Genomic DNA, 20,289 nt, shown 5'->3' with positions numbered 1-20,289 from the left:
AATAGGCCTTTCCCAAGCTCTATAAATCCAAATCCTACCATCTGTGAAGGTCCAATACAAATGCCAGGACTACTTTATTAGTTTCTACCCTTCCTTCCTCTCATCCCTTGCTAGAGGTAATCACTCCCTCCTTTGAATGTCCACAATACTTTATCTGTACAGTACTTCTCTAACACTCCCCACTTTTAATATAATTAGTTACATACAAGTCCTATCTCCTTTCTAGGTGGTAACATTCTGATGGACTTGATCTGTATCCACATCATTTTATAGCACCCTTAGTACTTGGGACAGTGCCCCAAAATCATATATATTAGATGAATAACTGCTCAACTTTCTTGTCCCCTCCCCAGATCTGCAGTTCTGCAACTAGCTGAAAATTACTGCATTGTACACAGAAAAAGGTAGCTTTGCCAAATAAAGGAGGATTTTTCTGTAATCCATAAATCAAAAGTGAAAATAACTGAAATTTAAAATTACATATTCTATACCATATTTATACGAGAAAAAGTCAAAAGACTATTAAATGAAAGTGTTGACTATTTTTTTCAGAATAGCAATTTCTAGGCTATGATAGGATTAACAGATTCAGAATAATCTTCTACATATTTATATTGAAATCCTCTATGATGATAACCTATGTGTATAATAATGACATTAGTGCAAGGTAAGATTAAGTGACTTATGAAATACCAAAGACACAATGCAAACTACCATCTGAATTACAAGCAGAGCAGGTATTCACTACTCTGACAAAATTCTGAAGTGCTAGGAAGGTCTCCTGCTTGCCCCTAAGCATCTTTGCAATCAGTGAGCTATTGCCTAAAAATTCATCATGAGGGGCGCCTGGGTGGCGCAGTCGGTTAAGCGTCCGACTTCAGCCAGGTCACGATCTCGCGGTCCGGGAGTTCGAGCCCCGCGTCGGGCTCTGGGCTGATGGCTCGGAGCCTGGAGCCTGTTTCCGATTCTGTGTCTCCCTCTCTCTCTGCCCCTCCCCCGTTCATGCTCTGTCTCTCTCTGTCCCAAAAATAAATAAACGTTGAAAAAAAAAAAATTAAAAAAAAAAAATTCATCATGAATATTCACAGTTTCATTTAAGAGTCTAAACCAGCAGTTCTCAATCATGGGCCATTTTTCCTGCCAAGGGACATGTGGCAGTATCTGCAGACATTTTTAGTTGCCACATGAGTGGGAGGGATTATTAGTAACATTTAGTGGACACAAACCAGGTGATGAGTGAGCACAAAGCAAGCTGAGGGCACAGTACAGGCTAAGAGCACCCCTGCCCTCAGGTGGAATATGTGTGATATTCCTCAGACATTCCTGGCTACTCAAGAACAAAGGAAAGGGGTTTAAGTGCTTGCCATGGTAATGTGGGAAACTAAGGCAAACTAAAATTTAAATTCCCTTACTGCCTACAGCACACTGACAAGTCTTTGAAGCAGAGTAAATGGGAACCTTGGCTTAACATTACCCTGACCCCCCAGGATCCTGTAAGTCTACTTTAACATATAAAAACTTCTTTGGAAACTTCCTTGATTTCAACTCCCCCACAATACACGCTGGCAATCATACTCCAAGCTTACGGCCCGCTGATATACATCTGAAGGGCCTCATGACTGAGGTTTTACTACACCGTAATAAATTCATTTTCCTAAAAGGAGCTAGCCCCTCAAGATCCTGGAAACCTTGCTTCCAAAATACTTTAGAAACTTACTCTATCCCATACCCCCTCCTAACCTTAGGATATATAATCAGTTACCCGGGGCGCCTGGGTGGTTCAGTTGGTTGGGTGTCTGACTTTAGCTCAGGTCAGGAACTCGCAGTATGTATGTTCCAGTTCTGTGGCAGGCTCTGTGCTGAAGCTTGGAGCCTGCTTGGATTCTGTGTCTCCCTCTCTCTCTGCCTCTCCCCCACTCACATTCTCTCTCTCTCAAAAATAAGTAAGTTTAAAAAAAAAAACTTTTTTTAAAAAATCAGTTACCTGTCACAACCCCAGTGCAGCTCTTTCTGCCCACAGGTCCTGTCCCCATGCTTTAATAAAATCACCTTTTTTTTGCATCAAAGACATCTTCAAGAATTCTTTCTTGGCCATCGGCTCCAAACCCCCCACCATCACCCCAAAACCCCATCACCAAAGAGTTTCTTACTTATGTGTTATTTATTTAGACACCCGCCCCCCTTACTTGAACATAAGCTCTATTGAGCCAAATTCCATTATTATAGCCCCAGAGACTAAACCAGAGCCTTATAAGTATTTTTAATTTTTATTAGTTAAATGTCTTTTTCTTTTTTTTTTTAAAGACTTTAAGTAGTCTCTACAGCCAAAGTGGGGCTCAAACTCACAACGCTGAGATCAAGAGTCACATGCTCTACCAACATAGCCAGCTGATGCCCCTGTTTTGTTTCATTGTTAACGTTTATTTTTTGAGAGAGAGAGAAACAGAGCATGAGCAAGGAAGGGGCAGAGAGAGAGGGAGACACAAAATTCGAAGCAGTCAGCCCAGAGCCTGATGCGGGACCATGAGATCATGACCTGAGCTGAAGTCAGACACTCAACCCAGGTGCCCCTGCTCGTCTTTTTCTTTCATGACAGAAAGATTTCCTATTTTACTCACAAGGATTATCTAATTATTCTCCTAAATTTTCTTACATTGTTTTCTCTTTTTTGTGTGTGATTCATTGAAATCTTTAATCCATTTGGAATTAGTCTTTGTTTGTATACTTGAGAAACAGAAATCACATCGGATGATTCCAATGCAAAAACTCTACAATAATTCTGACCTGTTGGATAAAACTCAAACACTTCTGCAGAACATGTTGATAAGGTTTTGGGGTGACGGGGGATCAGAGCTGACAGCCAAGAAAGAATTCTTAAAGATGTCTTTGGTGCAAAAGGTGATTTTATTAAAGTACAGGACCCATGGGCAGAAAGAGCTGCACTGGGGCTGTAAAGAATGACGGGTTATATACCTTGAACTTGGGGGAGGTATAGTCCGAAGGGAAGTTTCCAAAAAGACTTTCATATGCTAAAGACTCACAGATTCCTGGAGGCCTAGCTATTGTCAAGCTAAGGTTGTTTTTGTCTCCAGCAAAGCATTAAAATCAAGACAGTAGGGAGTTTTCTTTAGCCAAGGATGGGATTGCCTTTTTCTTGTCAACTGGTAGGGACTCTTATCAGTTTAACCATTTGCTTTTTGCCCTTTCCTGCTTTCCTGTTTTTGGGTAGTGGGAGTTCCAAGGTATATCATACATATCCCAGCTGGGGGCAGGGGGTGTGCTAGCTTGTACTTTGCCCTCAGCCTGCCTTATGTTCCGTTATCAATACAAACTGATTGCCTCTGTTCCTCTGTAGTATCAATCTCCTGCTCCTAATTCCATCTTATCCTGCCCTCTGACTACATCAAAAGGTCCAAATGGATCATCAGAAAGAATTATGCTTGAAATGCACTTCCCCATCTGCCTGCTGAACTTCTATAAGTCCTTAAAAGCCCCAGTTCTACAGTCACCTCTCCTGGAAAGTCTTTCCTGTCCAACCCCAGAGTTCCTCCCTCACTTCCTTCTTCATATCTCCACTTTCACATCTCTCTACTGTATAATATACACTACCTGCTTCATAATATATATAAAGTACTTAGACTAGTGCCTACCACAGAATAAATGCTAAGTAAATGTTAAGTACTACAATAGGTCGCAATTATTTGTGTAATCTCCCTTGCTAGACTATGGGGGACAGAAGACAGAGACCCACTTATTTGCTATTATTTTACCAAACCCACTGGTCTGGCACATATTAAACACTAATAAGTAATAAATAAAGTAATAAACAAGACCTCAATTCTAGACAGAAGTAATTTTGGTACTGTGCATTCCCTATGTTTCAAATGAAAAAGGAAAATTTTCAGATGAAAAATTGCCATTCCTGCTTTTTTTTAATTTGGTTCAAATTTGAGGAGTTCTAGCTTTACCCACCTCCAGAAAGACAATTCTTGGTGCTCCATAGCTACCACTGTATAACCTAGTATACTGGAAATGAAAACCATGGCATGGGGAGGGGAACTTAAAATTTTTTATCTTACTCTGAATGCAGTCAAGAGTTCATAACCTCACATTCTCTTGGCCCTGAACTTCACATAAGTAAACTCATCAGCGCAGCGCCTGGGTGGCTCAGTCCGTTAAGCGGCGAACCTCGGCTCAGGTCAAGATCTAGCAGTTCTTGAGTTCAACCCCAACATGGGGCTCTGTGCTGACAGCTCAGAGCCTGAAGCCTTTTCAGATTCTGTGTCTCCCTCACTCTGCCCCTCTCCAAATCGCGCTCTCTCTTTCCCTCTCCCAAAAATAAACATTAAAAAGTAAATAAGATATAACAAAAAAAAAAAAAAAAAGGAAATTTATCAGTTTCCATGATGACACAACAACCCTATACGTCAACCCTGGAATGAAGGAGAAGCCCCACGGGTGAAAATGCAGGGGCTGTGATGTCTAGCTGCTCTCTTCACGAAGAGTCTGCGTCCATACCAACTTCGGAGAATCACAGCATTCTTTTACTGAGGGAAGACAGGATTCCTCAGCTCCAGTATCCCCTAAGCTAGGACTGCAGAGACAGTGAGCAAACCGCCCTGCGTTGGTCAGCAGCTGCAACGCACTGAGATGACTACAGCCCAGAGTAGAAGAGGCGGAGAGAAGCTTCAAGCGGGAAAGATGAAACGTAGAGACGCAACGTGCGGAGAAAAGGAGAAAGGAAAGCAGCTGGAGGATAGATCAGCCAGGAACACCGCCACTTCTCACTTCTCATCTCCACCTCCAATCTTGGCATCCAAAATCTACACCCGCCACTCTCACTCTCTACTTTCCGCTCCAGGGCGGGCCAAGCCGCCGCCCACCCCTAGAAACTGGGCCGGTGGCAGGAGGGGGCGGTTGCAGCCTCCCGGACTCACCGGCTCTCGGTGCCGCCACTTCTGCGCGGAAAGGCCTGGTCCGAGGTGCGGTCTTCTGAAGTCCGCTCCCCAGAAGCCACGATGTTGGATTTCTCCTCTCCCCGCAACCGCGAGAACGCCAACCGGCGTCCGGGCTTCCGTAGGCGGACGGCTTGGCGGCCCCGGATGTTGATTGCCGCCTGCCCCGGAAACGGTGGCGGAAGGCCCAAGGGGGCGGAGGTGGCGTTGCCCTGCTCTCCGGAAGGAGACGTGGCGGCGGTTGGGCCCCCGGCTGCCTGGGTGCTTAGTAGTCCCGCCGCCGCCTCCTCCTCCTCCCCCTCCTCTCCTCTGTGGGCAGAGGAGGCTGTGGCGGCGGCTGGAGAAATCGGCAGCGGAGGATGGAGGAAGGAGGCGGCGGCGCGCGTAGTCTGGTCCAAGGCGGGCCGGTGTTATTGGTCCTCTGCGGCCTCTTAGAGGCGTCCGGCGGCGGCCGAGCGCTCCCCCAGCTCAGCGATGACATCCCTTTCCGAGTCAACTGGCCCGGCACCGAGTTCTCTCTGGTCAGTGCCCTTGCGAATCCTGTAGCTATCGCTCTCCCTCCTAGCACTAGAGTTTGGCTCCTTCTCTCCTTACCTGCGCGTTGCTCCCCCAGAACCACCTCTGCAGGCGCCTGCCCCCTTCCCTAATCCAAAGGTTCATTTACCTCTCATCCATTCATTCATACAGCAAGTGTTTAGCGAACACACTATGTAGTTGTGCCCTCCATGCTAAGCATTGGCGATTCAGAGATTACCTGCTCTCCCCCTTTTAAATTTGTCTCATTAGACCGTGCTTACCAACACTCCCACCCCACGGAAGCAGCTTTTTTGGAAATTCAGGCGCTTACGTTGAATCTTCTCTTTAGAAAGTCAGCTGCAGTTCTTCCTCCACCAGCCGCCTTCTCTCCTTTAGTATTGCACACAACCGGATCGACACAACCGGTTACACTGCAGATATGAGTTCCCTTTCACACTCGGTATATCTATCTTGTATACACACACGTGCATATGTGTATACGCACAGCTCTGTCTCCTTCAAAGTTGTTTCTGAGAGAGCTATTTGACCTGTGGGATGTTAACGATGCTCTATTCAGAATATCCTTTACCGTGTTAATGTATTGCAGTCGTAATACGTAAGACCCCAGAACATGAGATTTTATGCTCAGTTTTCCTAGAGTGATGAATGAATTTATAACTTAACAGTTAACGAAAATTTGCAGTCCTTCTGTCTTTGGGGAGTGCTCTGCTGAAAAGTCTTCCTACCACTGTAGGCCAATAAATTGCACACTTAAGATACTACACTTAAGATACTTACCGTGTAGTAATTATTTATTTCAAATTGAAGTCTTGGAAAATACAAAAGCTTTTTTTTTTTAATTCTTACTCTAGTTAGCTGCAGTCATTCCATGTGGGATGACTATTTTGTTCTATTACCATATCGTTCTATTACTACTTCACTGAAACAAGAATAAGTGGTCGCAAGCAAGATTTACCAGGATAACAAATGTCATGGTTACCACAACGGATTTCTACTTGCACATGTTAGTTTTTGCGAGTATTTCACACTTTATTTCTCCATCCCTCTGTTTTCAATTCTCCTGTTCTGGTAGTTCAGTGATTCTGAAACTTATCTAAGTAAATATTTCTCTGGGAAGCCAGGTTTATATTTGTGTTAATTCCATTAAATATTGTTACTTTAAAATACTTATATAAAAGTGTATTATAAGTGAGACATAACTTTAGCAGTCTTGAGGTGAGCATAATTTATTTAGTCCAACCTCTGTTACTGTTTTGTTTTGTTTTTTTTTTAATTTTTTTTTTCTTTCAACGTTTTTATTTATTTTTGGGACAGAGAGAGACAGAGCATGAACGGGGGAGGGGCAGAGAGAGAGGGAGACACAGAATCGGAAACAGGCTCCAGGCTCCGAGCCATCAGCCCAGAGCCTGACCCGGGGCTCGAACTCACAGACCGCGAGATCGCGACCTGGCTGAAGTCGGACGCTTAACCGACTGCGCCACCCAGGCGCCCCGTCTGTTACTGTTTTAAAAGAGCACACAAAATGAACATGACAAGTATTAAACAATGTGGTCATTAAAATATTTTACTCTTGCACCTGTTGGTTTTTTTTTTTTTTTTTTTAATTAAAAAACGCACACTGATATGCAGCCTTCAAAACTTACTGATGTGTTAGGTGGATGACTAAAATCAGCCTTTTTCAAGGTTACTACAAAATTGTTTCATTTTTCTTCTGGCAGTGGTGTGTGCTGGCTGAAAGAGGTTATGGAAGATCTGTATTAAATTTATGCTGTACCAACCTTTCACATATCTATCAATTTTATTTTGAAATTGAATTTTTAATTCTTTTTGACAGTGCAACATAATTTAAGATGGGTATATCTGAAGAATTTTTTTTTAAGTTATTTTGAGAAAAATCTAGGGACATTTTTCTGTGAGTTGGCAAAAGGTCTGTGGCTTTCATGCAAAAATAAACCCCAGGAGTCATTATCATTGGCCTTTGGGTTTTGTTTTAGTATTTTTATAATCTTAAGGCTTCCCTTCCTACTTTATGTAACTGGCACTACAGCCCTCCTCACCTGGCACTGTCATTTTCTTTTATGAGCCAGTTGATTGGACATACGTAAACAAGCAGCTGTATGAAGGAGGATAAGGGCCTTTATCTCTCTACAATCGGAAGTTGGAAGAGACTGGATTAGAAGATGTGAATTTTTTTTTTAGCTTTAAAATTGTTCTGTACTTTAAATCATCTCCCCATTCAGATATATCAAAACAATACATAATCTTTACAATCTCGCTTTCATATTTAGTTAGAATAATTATTAAGCACCAACAAGGAATACATATTTTTAACATTTATGTTCATTAATTAATGGCTATGATATTCTTTGTTTACTGGTTTTTAGCGTTCAGTTTTGTGTGTGTGTATATTTTTCTTCTGAAATACCTACCATCTCTGTGTCTATTAAAGTGCTCAACAATTTATTACTTCACAGAGTTCATAGATTTCACCAAAGTAAAACCACAAGTCTAATTTTCTCTTCTGTTGTTAACATAGAAATGTATTCCCACTCAAACTTCCCCCAGACACTATGCTTGGGAAGAATGGTGACCAACTCTATTTAAGCATGTTATATATGTTGGCAAGTTGTGCCACTGAGTTTATTTTACAGCCTCTATCAAGATACTTTTGTCTTTTATCCTCTATCTTAATTCCTCCAGACCCTTGTTAAACATTCAGCATTTCTCCCCTGCCAACATATTTTTAAAGTTCCTTAACCTTAAAGTACCATACCCCCTTGGTTTAGTTTCATTATATTAAAATCTGATTTTTATCAGATTACTAATAGGGCCTCTTACACTGAAAATACTTTAGGGTATTAAGTTATATGCAACAACTTTTTTCCCTATCTAGATATATTCAGAAGTATTTTGTTTTCTTAACTCTTTTACTAAATCAAAAAGAAACATTTTTGTTAGATCAAAAAAGTTTTTTAAGTTAGAAAATCAGAAAAGGTTAACTTCCCTGTAATTTTTTTTGAAAATGCAGGGTAAAGTTTGTTAAAAATTTTTACTTGGTGATCCCAATAAGTGACTATTTCAGCAATTTTCAGATAGAAGAATTGCTACTTGGTCTGTTTTATTCAAGAGGAAACCTGCTCTTCCAAAACTTAGTGAAAGAGAAGTCTTTTCATCTTCTAACAAGTGATGGCTTTTATTTCTTGTTACCTCTTACTTAGACCTTAAAAACAATAGAACAGAACATAGCTGGGGCGCAGGGTTGCAAAAGCACCTGACCCCGGGGGGTTCCAAACAGACCAGGTTCAGCCACTCACCCCTAACAAAATCCAAAGGCAGAGAAATGAGTGGTGGTGAAACAAGACAGGAATTCATTTCACTGACACCAACAGCTGAAAACAGCAGACTAGCTTCTCAAAGACTGTCTCCAAAGTGCCATAAATACTGTCAGGTTTATATATGGGAAATATGGGGCAAAGGTGGTGGATATGTGCAAGTAGGCTTTGGAAGTCAAATCGATCATTATCTTGGAGTCCATCATGGGTGAGGTCTTGCTGGCCCAGGGCAGTCCTTACTGTTTGAGAGTAGTTTTGGTTCCTGGGGATGCTTTGCCAAGAGACAAGCTGGAAAGGAAAACCCAACTAAAAAGTTTGAGGTCAAAATGGAGGTAGCTGAAATCCTCTTTCAAGAGGAATGAATTTCTTTATCATATAAACATAAAGCCCCAAGAGTGGTTTTCATTACAAAAAAAAAAAAAAAGATTGTCTTCCTTCCTTTGCTGTAATTCCAAACAAGCAGTTAGTTGCTTTTTCCATTGTTAGTATTTTGGTGAACAGTTTAGTAAACAAGTCAATATTGCTGCCCAATTCAACTTTGAACATCAGAGTTGCAAGTACTTCACAAATAGAGGTAAATACAGTTAAGTCATATGCTACTGGTGCTGCAGGATTTTTTTTACCTCAATACCTGGGAATCGTTGTCTCACCACTTCAAAGAATGAAAAGGTGGACACAGAATGAGCAGTAGGGGAAAGTTTATTATAGACTCCAGATTAGAAAGTAAGAATAGTAGGAAAACTGTCTCTACAGAGAGGGGGTATTCAAAGGTGAATACCCAACAATAGTGGTTTCACACTGTTTTGTAAGGTTCTGGTCATCACCCCCATACAAGTCCCCCTCCTTCCTTCTCAGGTCCTACCCTCATTGGCTTGATAGCTCTAGGTTCTGGGTTGCCCATTCCTGATTGGCTTGTTTCCACTGTATGAGGGGTGGTCTATGGCCATATCATTATGGGTTACGCATTTATGGTCTCATACTTATTTCTACTTGGGTCTTTTGTCAAATTCCTTAGGGACACCTGAGGGGGAGTAGGTGGTGTCTATTGCATTCTTAAGAGGAACCTTATGCCTGAGGGCATTTGCTGTGGTCAGACACTCCCAGCATTGTTCCAAAATACAAGTTTCCCACCCCACCCAACCTCAGGTCCTATCCTTTCCCTCTCTGCCTATTTTATCCTGTCTTTCCCTATTATACTGGTTGTCTTCACTACAGTAAAGGGATGATTTGGCAAGACTTCAGGCCAGCCATTGGTAAGCAAATGTGAATCCTGCTTTGAACAAGACACTGTCATACATTCTGCATATATCTGAAAAACATCAAAAGGCATTATAAATGTTATAACAATTTGTTGGTACAACTAAATAAATGTTTCTAAGAATCACTTTATCATAAATTTGGCTTTGCAGCTCTCACTTTCAACTCTGTTTCTCCTCTTCAGTTACAATGGTCTTTTAAACAAGGATCTTTCGTCACAATACAGGACCCTATATAGTAATCTAAAAAAAGGCTAACAAAAGCTGATTCAAATATGTTAAGGGGCACCTGGGTGTCTCAGTTAGTTAACCATCTGACTCTTGGTTTCGGCTTAGGTCATGATCTCAGGAGTTCCTGAGTTTGCACCCTGTGTTAGGCTCTGCACCGAGTACACAGAGCCTGCTTGGGATCCTCTCTTTGCCCCTCCCCTGCTCTCACTCTCTCTATCTCTTTCTCTCAAGATAAATAAATGAACTTAAAAAAAAAAAAGAGGGGCGCCTGGGTGGCGCAGTCGGTTAAGCGTCCGACTTCAGCCAGGTCACGATCTCGCGGTCCGTGAGTTCGAGCCCCGCGTCAGGCTCTGGGCTGATGGCTCAGAGCCTGGAGCCTGTTTCCGATTCTGTGTCTCCCTCTCTCTCTGCCCCTCCCCCGTTCATGCTCTGTCTCTCTCTGTCCCAAAAATAAATAAACGTTGAAAAAAAAAAAAAAAGAAAGCCCCAAATATTTGCTACCTGGCCCTTTACAGAAAGTGTTTGCTGACCCAAAATGTATACTAAAAAAAAGTAAGCAGAGAGGATTCTTAGTGATTTTTCTTTTAAAAGTATTTTATCCTGGAGCTCCTGGATGGCTTAGTCGGTTAAATGTATGTGTTCTGGTCATGATCTCACAGTTCGTGGGTTCAAGCCCTGCATCAGGCTGTTGCTATCCAAATATGAAAAAGAATGTGCTATGTTATCTTCAAGTGTCCCATCTGACAAAATTGAGAGTACATTTGTAAAGTGCTGTAGATTTTCACATATAGATGGTAATTGTTAATAGAAGTAATAAGTATTTAGCGATGGTGTATCTATGTATGTTCATTGCTTCTTAATGCTTTTTAATCCATATTTTAACCTCAGTCTGTTGCATTACCAGTTTTTCATTTATACTCCAAATTTCAGTTGTGTTCATTTTTTTGTTATAACACTTGGATAAAGTATGTCACCTCCTTTTGTCCTTATTATTATTTAATATATAGAATATTTTCCCTGCCTTTGGAAATACACTTAAAAATTTTTCTATTGACATGATGAATTACTTTGACCTAAGACTGTAAATTATTGGGACATCTGGGTGGCTCAGTCAGTTAAGCATCCAGCTCTTGATTTCAGCTCAGGTCATGATCTAGCAGTTCGTCGAATCGAGCCCCACTTCAGGCTTTTGCACTACCAGCACAGGGATTTTCTTGGGATTTTCTCTCTCCCTCTGTCTCTGCCCTTCCCCTGTGCATACTCTCTTTCCTTCCCTCTCTCTCTCTCTCTCTCTCTCTCTCAAAATAAATAAATTAAGTTAAAAAAACTAAGACTGTAAATTATTCAATGTACTACAATTTAACCAGAGAAAATAATGTGTATTTTTTGTTCTTTTTCTAGCCTACAACTGGAGTTTTGTATAAAGAGGATAATTATGTCATCATGACAACTACACATAAAGAAAAATATAAATGCATTCTGCCCCTAGTGACAAGTGGGGATGAGGTAACTTTTTATAAATATATTGATAATCCCTGTCACCAAAGATATTCTTTAAAACATTGCAAACACATACTTTAAAACTGAATGACACCATACAGTGTTATTGCAATATTATTAATTATATTCCCTATTATATAGTTTTTTTTTTAATCTGTGACATTTATATTATAACTTGAAGTGTGTATCTCTTAATGCCCTTTGTCTCTTTCACCCATTCCACCACCCCTCTATGTGGCAACCACCAGTTTGTTCTGTGTATTTATGATTCTATTTGGTTTAATTTGTATGTTTGTTTTTGTTTGTTTTGCTTTTAAATTTGACTTATAAGTAAAATAATATGGTAATTGTTTTTCTCTGATGTATTTCACTTAACATAATAACGTCAAAGTCTAACCATGTTGTTGCAAATGGCAGGATCTCGTTAATTTTTATGGCTCACTAATATTCCATTGTATGTGTATACCACATCTTTTTCATCCATATTTGGATGAGCACTTGGATTGCCTCCATATTTAGATGCTATAAATAATTCTGCAATAAATACAAAATATGCACATAAAAAAAACTGAATGACAGGTTTCTCAGTAATCCTGTTTACCATAAAAGTAGTAATCACTTTTATTATTCTTGAATTCTTTGATTTTACAGTTCAACTAGGAAAAATTAGCAACCAGTTATTAATATTTTGAATGAAAATCTAATTCCATGCTTGCTTCTTTTATAGAAATGAAGGTTTTGAAACAGCATAATTTTTAAATGTATATGTGACATTTTTTATAAAGAATTTCTGATAAATCTATAGGTACCTATACTTTTTCCCTACCTTAGCTCATGCTCATTTCTTCCTCCTGAAATGCCCTAACTACCTGTTATCCATCCTTCAAGGCAATGACTTCTTTCAAGATGAAACAGGAGAGTCAGCATGGTAAAATGAAAAGGACACCAGCCTAGGAGCCAGGAGGCTGAGGTATAGGCTCTGGTTAGCTGTGGAACCTTGAACAAATTTGAAACTCAGTACTTCCACTCAGTAAATTTATTGAGCTAATTACATAATATTTTCACAGTCTGTAAAATGGAAACATTACAAACTCAATGAGTGCTTTCTTAGGTTTTGTTCAGATTTGAAATCTGTGAAAGACAGCTCTCTGTTTCATTTTCGTTTTAAACCTTCTAAAGACATAATATACACATGTGTGCAGTCATACACATATGCCTATGGCATTCAAGTCTGAGATGTAAAAATATATAGGAAACTGGGATGTACCTTAAAACTTTCCCATACATTTTGCAAGATTCTCCAAGATTCAACTACTCTGAGGCATTCATAGGTAGAATCTGTTCGGATGCAAGTATTTAAAACTTCTGAAATAGGTTTATAAGAATTGTTCAGGAAACTGATACTCAAAACCCTTTTTTTTAAGAGAAGAAAGAATGGAAGATTATTCTATGGCTCCATATTTTATACATCATTTCTTTTGAAAGAAGTGGCAAACCATAGGCTCTTATTAAAATTTTTGACTTTTTTTTCCTTTTTTATTCCCAAGCATTTGTGATTTGGACAATGAGTTAATACCCAGACAGCAGAGTTGGGTGAAGTTCTAGAATAATTGTAAGTATTAAACCCTAGTTCTTTCATAGGAAGAAGAAAAGGATTATAAAGGCCCTAATCCAAGAGAACTATTGGAGCCACTATTTAAACAAAGCAGTTGTTCCTACAGAGTACGTATTTTATGTTCACTTAATAAAAGTAGAAAATAAATTTCCAAATAGCCAATAGACCCTTAAAAATAATTCTACATTTCTTTTTATTATGTTGTATCAAATTTTAAGTTAGTTGTAAATCAAATCATATTGCTTAATAGTATTTTGTTCATTTAAATTCCTGGATAGTAGATGCAGCAAACACCCATTAAAACTGATTTCAAATAATGTCACTTACCAATTTGCTTTGAATGTTTTCTAGTTCAAAGGAAAGTTTCCTTATATACAATTTTAATTTAAAAAAAATTTTTTTAATGTTTATTTTTGAGAGAGAAAGAGACAGAATGTGAGTGGGTTAGGGGCAGAGAGAGAGGGAGACACAGAATCTGAGGTAGGCTTCAGGCTCCGAGCTGTCAGCACAGAACCCGGCGCAGGGCTTGAACTCATGAGCTATGAGATCTGACCTGAGCTGAAGTTGGACGTTCAGCCGGCTGAGCCACCCAGGCGCCCCTACTCCTGATCTATTCTTAATGCCTAAAACAAGGCTTAGCCACAGGGGGCCTGGGTGGCTTAGTAAGTGTCAGACTCAGGTCATGATCTCATGGTTTGTGAGTTCAAGCCTAGTGTTGGGCTCTGTGCTGTCAGTTCAGAACCTGGAGCCACCCAGGCACCCCAATATACAAGTTTAATTTAAAAAAATGCTAATTGTTATTTTTTTGACTATGTCAAAAATAGTCCCTAAGGCTAATAGTTATCACAGATCCCACATGTATTCTATACCTTCACAGAGTTTTCACATACAGCTAATTAGTGAAAACAGTGAATATGGCTTCAGAAATTTCATATTTTTTTGAGGCATAATAATGTTTCACCTAATGAAAGCTTACTCTAAATCTTGAGGGAGATCTACTCAACTACATAAAATAGAAGAAAGTAATTCAGTTGAGTTAGTTATGTGGCTTTTGTAAGTGTAAATACATCCATTTTTCTTAGATTGAGTCTTATTGGACTTACGAAGTATGTCACGGAAAACACATTCGACAATATCATGAAGAGAAAGAAAGTGGTCAGGTACGTTTTTCTTCACAACATCAAGTATGGAACATTAGAAAATGAGAATGTTAGTAATTAGATTGATGATTTTCAAGTTATATTCTTGGTAGTTACAAAATACTTACTGTATTTTTATTTTATTTCCAAATATAGAAAGTAAATATTCACGAGTACTACCTTGGGAATATGCTGGCTAAGAACCTTCTATCTGAAAAAGGTTTGTTTCTACAGAGTGATTTGATAGTAATGCTGGAATTTGGTTGAAAGTATATACTCAAATTGGAATTTAAAAGGTCTTGTTGGAAACTGGATGAATTTTAAAACACTAAAATAAATTTCTGAACAATCTCTTAGAAAAATTTTTCAAAGAGATTTTTTCATTATTTTTGACCTCAACAAACAGTATCCTTTTTGCTACCTATTAATCAATTCTATTAAATCTGTTAAGATAATACACGTTAATGTTACATTTATATAGTGTTAGTGTTAGTCTTTTCCTTGGTTTAACATAGTTGTTATGTATGGAAATAGAAATGTAGATGTATCCCTGCAATTGTGAAATAAAATAAAAGTTGTAAGATAAAAATTATATTTATGTTTAGGATCTTCTTTAGAAAGAAATTTAAAATTAAAAGGGTGATTGAAAACTTAAGTCATTTGTATTTTATATATAAGTCACTGGTCATTCTTTACACCTACCTTACTTTTATATTATTCCACAGATCAAGAAGCAGATGAAAAAGAAAAATCAAAAGAGGCAAGTGACAAGTGTTGATTTTTTTTCACTCTTAACATCTATTATTAGTGAGGCATGAACTTACACAACTCAAATGACAGAATTTAGTCTTGTGTTCTTTACCTATTGCATACCCCAAAGGATTGGGTCAAAGAAAATTTTCAGTATGTTAGGTTTTTCTGAGAAAAGTTATACTGTGATACTTTTATTTACTTTTAAGATCATAGAAAAATAAAAAAATTTACCAAAGATATATCTGGGAAACTTTTCATAATAGCAGTGTATCACTTCGAGGCTTAGCAGTGGTTCCCTGTGTTTAACATTGGAAATAATTATAAATTAGAGGCTTTGCTTCTTTTCCCTTGTTTGGTCTCTGTCTCCCATGGGTAAAACAGATAAACTACACAAGCTACCAGACTGCAAGCATCTTCAAAGCAGGGACTGTCTTTTATCTCTTTACCCCACAATGCAAAGCAGAGTGCCAAACATTAATATCGGCACTTCATAAGTGTTTATCAAATGTGAATGCATAATTGATGACTGACAAATAGGATTGTTTAACAAGAATGATTCCTTAGGGTACCTAATCACAATTTTTCAGTGCCCCTATAGTTCAAGGAATGCTTTCTGAATCTTAAGCACTCCCATAGAGCTATATAACCTATTGATAGAGGATATTTCTAGAAGTGGTTTCATATCATAATGATACTTCTATTAGACGTAAAGTGAAATGGCAAAGACCTTCAAAGGAATGCCTGTAACTTGAAAAGGGTGGCTTTGGGGGGAATTGATAAGCTAAGCATAGACACACAAAACATTGCTATTTTCAAAGATTTTAATTTTGCAGACTACCTTTGAGATAAAATATTTATTTACTGTGGCTCTGGAGGATAGCAAGATGGAATTCAAAGTGTGAAATGATGAAGAGGAAGAAAAGGGTAAGGGAAGAAAACTAACATTTACTGAGCCCCAATTTATAAGCCAGGTACTACTGTGCCAGGCATGTAACAAGAGGTAATGCTTAATTTTCCCCCCAACCTTTGAGTATGTATTATTATTCTCCTTTCACAAATGACAAAAATTGGAATTTAGTCAAAGTCAGAAAGCTGGTAAATTCAAAGCTTGACTCAGAACCCAGGATTTTCTAATTCTAGATAGTACTATGAAAACAGCTTACAAGAAGTATCAAAATATTTGTCCCTAGAAACATTTGTTTATTTCCTGTTTTGGAGATGGCACTGACAGGGTACCAAAGTGATACAAGATGAGCTCCCTGCCTCCAAAGAGCTTGCTTGGGGATATTATTAACAATATTTTTTTAGGCCTGTTATATTGGACTTTTCTTTGGTTTACATAAATAAAATATAGGCTCTAGCTCCTTAATAATCCTTGTCTTCTGAGGTGATCTATTTTATTCCTCCATTCAATGAAAATTTCTTCATTTGTCCTTTACTGGCTTTGAATAGATTGAGATAGGAGTTTACACTGAAAAGTATGTCTCTTAATATTAATGACAGGGAAAAAGAGAAAGCAGACTGATGAACGAGTACAGTATTGAGATTCCTGTTTTAAAAGATGGTGTTTTACTCTGTAGCCCCACTTTTTGACAAAATAGACTTCACATCTCTAGAATCTAAAGAGTAACACAGCCTTTCACTAGAAGTTTAGTATAGAAAGCTCTGACTAGACCAGTAGTATAAGTTCCTGTATTTTATCTTAGTCTGTTTACAACTATTGAAAACAATTCATATCAATCAAGATATTATATTCTTTTATATAAATGTACATTTACTTAATATCTTAATTTTAGCATCAAATAAAAGTTTCCCTTTTTTACTGTAGTAAACTAGCTCTGAAAATATGTATTTGGTCAAATAAGAATTCAGGAATCAAAAGAATGTTAGAGGAAGAATATATAGAAAATATGGAAATGTTACCTTTATAAATGTTGGTTTATAAATAAAATGTAGTTTCTTCCTTTACGAATAAGTGCTTCTCGGGTCACTGGATGGCTCAGTCGGTTGAGCATCTGACTTCGGCTCAAGTCATGATCTCACAGCTCGTGAGTTCGAGCCCTGCATCGGACTCTATGCTGACAGCTCAGAGCCTGGAGCCTGCTTCAGGTTCTGTGTCTCCCTGTCTCTCTGCTCCTCCCCAGCTTGCACTCTGTCTCTCTCTCAAAAATAAATAAACATTAAAAAACTTAAAAAAAAAAAAAAAGTGCTTCTCCCATCCTCACCCCCACCTCCATTTCTAATGAAAAGTCTGTCTTGTACTTTTTTTTTTAAGATTCCCACTAAAAATATCGAAGGTCAGATGACACCCTACTATCCTGTGGGAATGGGAAATGGTACACCTTGTAGTTTGAAACAGAACCGGCCCAGATCAAGTACTGTGATGTACATATGTCATCCTGAATCTAAGCATGAAATTCTTTCAGTAGCTGAAGTTACAACTTGTGAATATGAAGTTGTCATTTTGACACCACTCCTGTGCAATCATCCTAAATATAGGTAGGACATGGATTCAGTATTTTAAACATGAAATGCACACATGCTTTAAAGTGGCATAGGCTTAGCTTTAATGCTTTGTTCTTACCAAATAGATTCAGAGCATCTCCTGTGAATGACATATTTTGCCAATCACTGCCAGGATCACCATTTAAACCCCTCACTCTGAGACAATTGGAACAGCAGGAAGAAATCCTAAGAGTGCCTTTCAGGAGAAATAAAGAGGTAGGAGAATTATCTAACAGTATTTTCTTGGTACTTCCTTTTCCAAATTTCAGAGTATATATCAATATTTTAATGATTCCAATAGCATAGTAGTAATTTATTTTTCTGACTCAAAATTTTAAATTCCATTTTTTTTAATGTTTTTATTTATTTTTGAGACAGAGAGAGACAGAGCATAAGCAGGGGAGGAGCAGAGAGAGAGGGAAACACAGAATCCAAAGCAGGCTCCAGGCTCTGAGCTGTCAACACAGAGCCTGATGCAGGGCTCAAACTCACGGACTGTGAGATCATGACCTGAGCCGAAATCAGACACCCAACCGACTGAGCCACCCAGGCACCCCTTAAATTCCATTTTTTAATTGATTTTAATTATTTTCCTTATTTTAGTGCTTCTCAGAAACTATTTTATCATTCTTTCACTCTCATGATTTCATATTTTAAAGTTTGACATCCTATTAATTGTAGTTAAGTTTAATTTTTAGCTAGTTGACTGGCCTTACCAGATGAGCCCCTTGAAGAAATAGACTACAGTGCATCTTCTGCTTTATTTATTCTTCAGCTCCTTGCTATATGTCATCAAAACATCATTCTTCTAAAAGTGTTCTTATTAAGGTCAGTGGCAGTCTTTTGGTTCTAAATTCACTGGACATATGCATAACTTGATGTTAGCACATAAAACACTGAACAGTTGCAGCTTGAACTTTCTCTCCTGCCTTTACTTGAAGTCATTCTCTCTGTTTTATTCTGGTTCTTTTCTCCTGTGAACTAATCTTTGTCTGCTTCCTGCCCCCTTAAAATGTTGAACCACAGTTCTATCTGTGGTTGCCTTCTCTTCTTAGTGTCTGTAGTCTTAGGTGGGCTCATCCAGGCCCACTCTACCAATTTACATTAATATGCTCACGAGTTCCAAATGTCCATCTTCAACGTTGACCTTTCCCCTGAACTTAAACCACAATCACAATAATTAACATGTGTTGAATCTTAACAGCTATTGTGTAATGCTTACAGCAACCTCCAAGATTGCTATTATTATTTTCCTTAACAGATTAGGAAATTGAGGGATTCAGAGAAGGGAAGGGACAGATGATGGATTAGAGATGAAAATCAAAACAATCTGGTTTTAGAACCTGTCCTCTTAACCACTGCTCTATGCTATCTTTGCTTTTCATCTCTTCATTGGACATAGCCAAATACGTTTTAAGTACTCTCAGATTCATATCTCTCACAATGACCCTTTTCCTACCTTCCCTATTATTTTCAAAGAAATGTCACTTCTTTTGCAAATGAGCAAATGAGCCAGGACTTCTAATGGACTACCCCAGGAAGAGATAACTGTTTCCTCTTCTTTGGTCCTATATTTTATTCAGTCTTACATTATAGCACTTACATAGCTAAAATTGTTTTTCCTATGATTCTTACATTAAGATCAAGGGAAAACAAGGTATGCTTTATTACTTTGGGGTTTCCAGCTCCTTGCGCGATACCTGGTATTCTGTGGGTACTTAAAAATTGTTTCATTAACTAATAACTAACATTCTGCTCCAAAACCTCTTTCTTCCCTTTCTCTTGAGTACTCATTGTACAATTATTGCCAGACTCTGATGGGTGTGAATACTGCCATTCTGTTAGGAAAAGATTAATGTTAAGATAATTATCTTAATTAATGATAATTAACATTAATAATAATATATTATTATTAAGATAATAAATATCTTAATTAATGATAATTAACATTAATCAGCGTTTGATTTAAAGTGCTCAATTAAAAGACTGGAGATGGATTTCTCTTCTGGTCTTCTCCCTAATAGTGATTTAAATACGGACAGGTACTTAAAAGTCAGCTCAATCAAAATGCTTCACAAATCCCAACTTTAATTACTCTTCAGGGAAGAAATGCCAGCTTACTTTCCTTTAATTAATGTTTTTAATATGCCATTTGAGAAAAAGTATTTTTAAAGAGCTACAGATGGGGGCGCCTCAGTGGCTCAGTCAGGAGAGCATTCTATTCTTGATCTCTGTGTTACGAGTTTAAGCCCCACGTTGGGTATAGGGATTACTTAAATAAATAATTATTTTTAAGAAATACAATGAAAAGCTACAGTATTTCAAAATACTTAGGATCTTTAGACCCTAGATCCTAGAATACGTGTTGTATATGAAAACCTTAGGTAATACTGTAGGTAAAGAGTTATTTAAAACTGATCTTTTTTTCCACAATCTTTTCTTTTGTAAATCTGGTTTGTTTGTTTT

The 20,289-nt window shown here is 38.3% G+C and overlaps 2 protein-coding genes across 6 annotated transcripts in view; one reads left to right on the top strand and one right to left on the bottom strand.

Annotated features, from left to right (window-relative positions):
* ASB3 (ankyrin repeat and SOCS box containing 3) overlaps window positions 1-5,102 on the bottom strand; it is a 117,387-nt gene extending 112,285 nt beyond the window's left edge. The window contains exon 1 of one of the 3 annotated variants that reach the window (XM_040453745.1): window positions 4,938-5,102. The gene's annotated coding sequence lies outside the window, so the exon portion shown is untranslated. The remainder of the gene's footprint in view (window positions 1-4,937) is intronic. The other 2 variants (XM_040453746.1, XM_040453741.1) reach the window with 2 other exon arrangements.
* A 66-nt stretch (window positions 5,103-5,168) lies between these two features.
* The window catches only part of ERLEC1 (endoplasmic reticulum lectin 1), a 31,323-nt gene continuing 16,202 nt past the window's right edge, over window positions 5,169-20,289 (top strand). Inside the window, exons 1-8 of one of the 3 annotated variants that reach the window (XM_040453749.1) lie at window positions 5,173-5,476; window positions 11,713-11,817; window positions 13,453-13,533; window positions 14,509-14,586; window positions 14,722-14,785; window positions 15,291-15,325; window positions 17,594-17,817; window positions 17,910-18,039. In XM_040453749.1, coding sequence (XP_040309683.1) covers window positions 5,315-5,476; window positions 11,713-11,817; window positions 13,453-13,533; window positions 14,509-14,586; window positions 14,722-14,785; window positions 15,291-15,325; window positions 17,594-17,817; window positions 17,910-18,039 — 879 coding nt within the window. In that variant the 5' untranslated portion in view covers window positions 5,173-5,314. Of the gene's footprint in view, window positions 5,477-11,712; window positions 11,818-13,452; window positions 13,534-14,508; window positions 14,587-14,721; window positions 14,786-15,290; window positions 15,326-17,593; window positions 17,818-17,909; window positions 18,040-20,289 lie in introns of all 3 variants that reach the window. The other 2 variants (XM_040453748.1, XM_040453750.1) reach the window with 2 other exon arrangements.

The sequence above is a fragment of the Herpailurus yagouaroundi genome, unplaced genomic scaffold (assembly GCF_014898765.1).
Source record: "Herpailurus yagouaroundi ecotype Mexico unplaced genomic scaffold, PumYag 210, whole genome shotgun sequence".
NCBI lineage: Eukaryota > Metazoa > Chordata > Mammalia > Carnivora > Felidae > Herpailurus > Herpailurus yagouaroundi.
The sequence above is the reverse complement of the archived record's forward strand: the minus strand, read 5'-3'. Positions and strand labels throughout refer to the sequence as shown.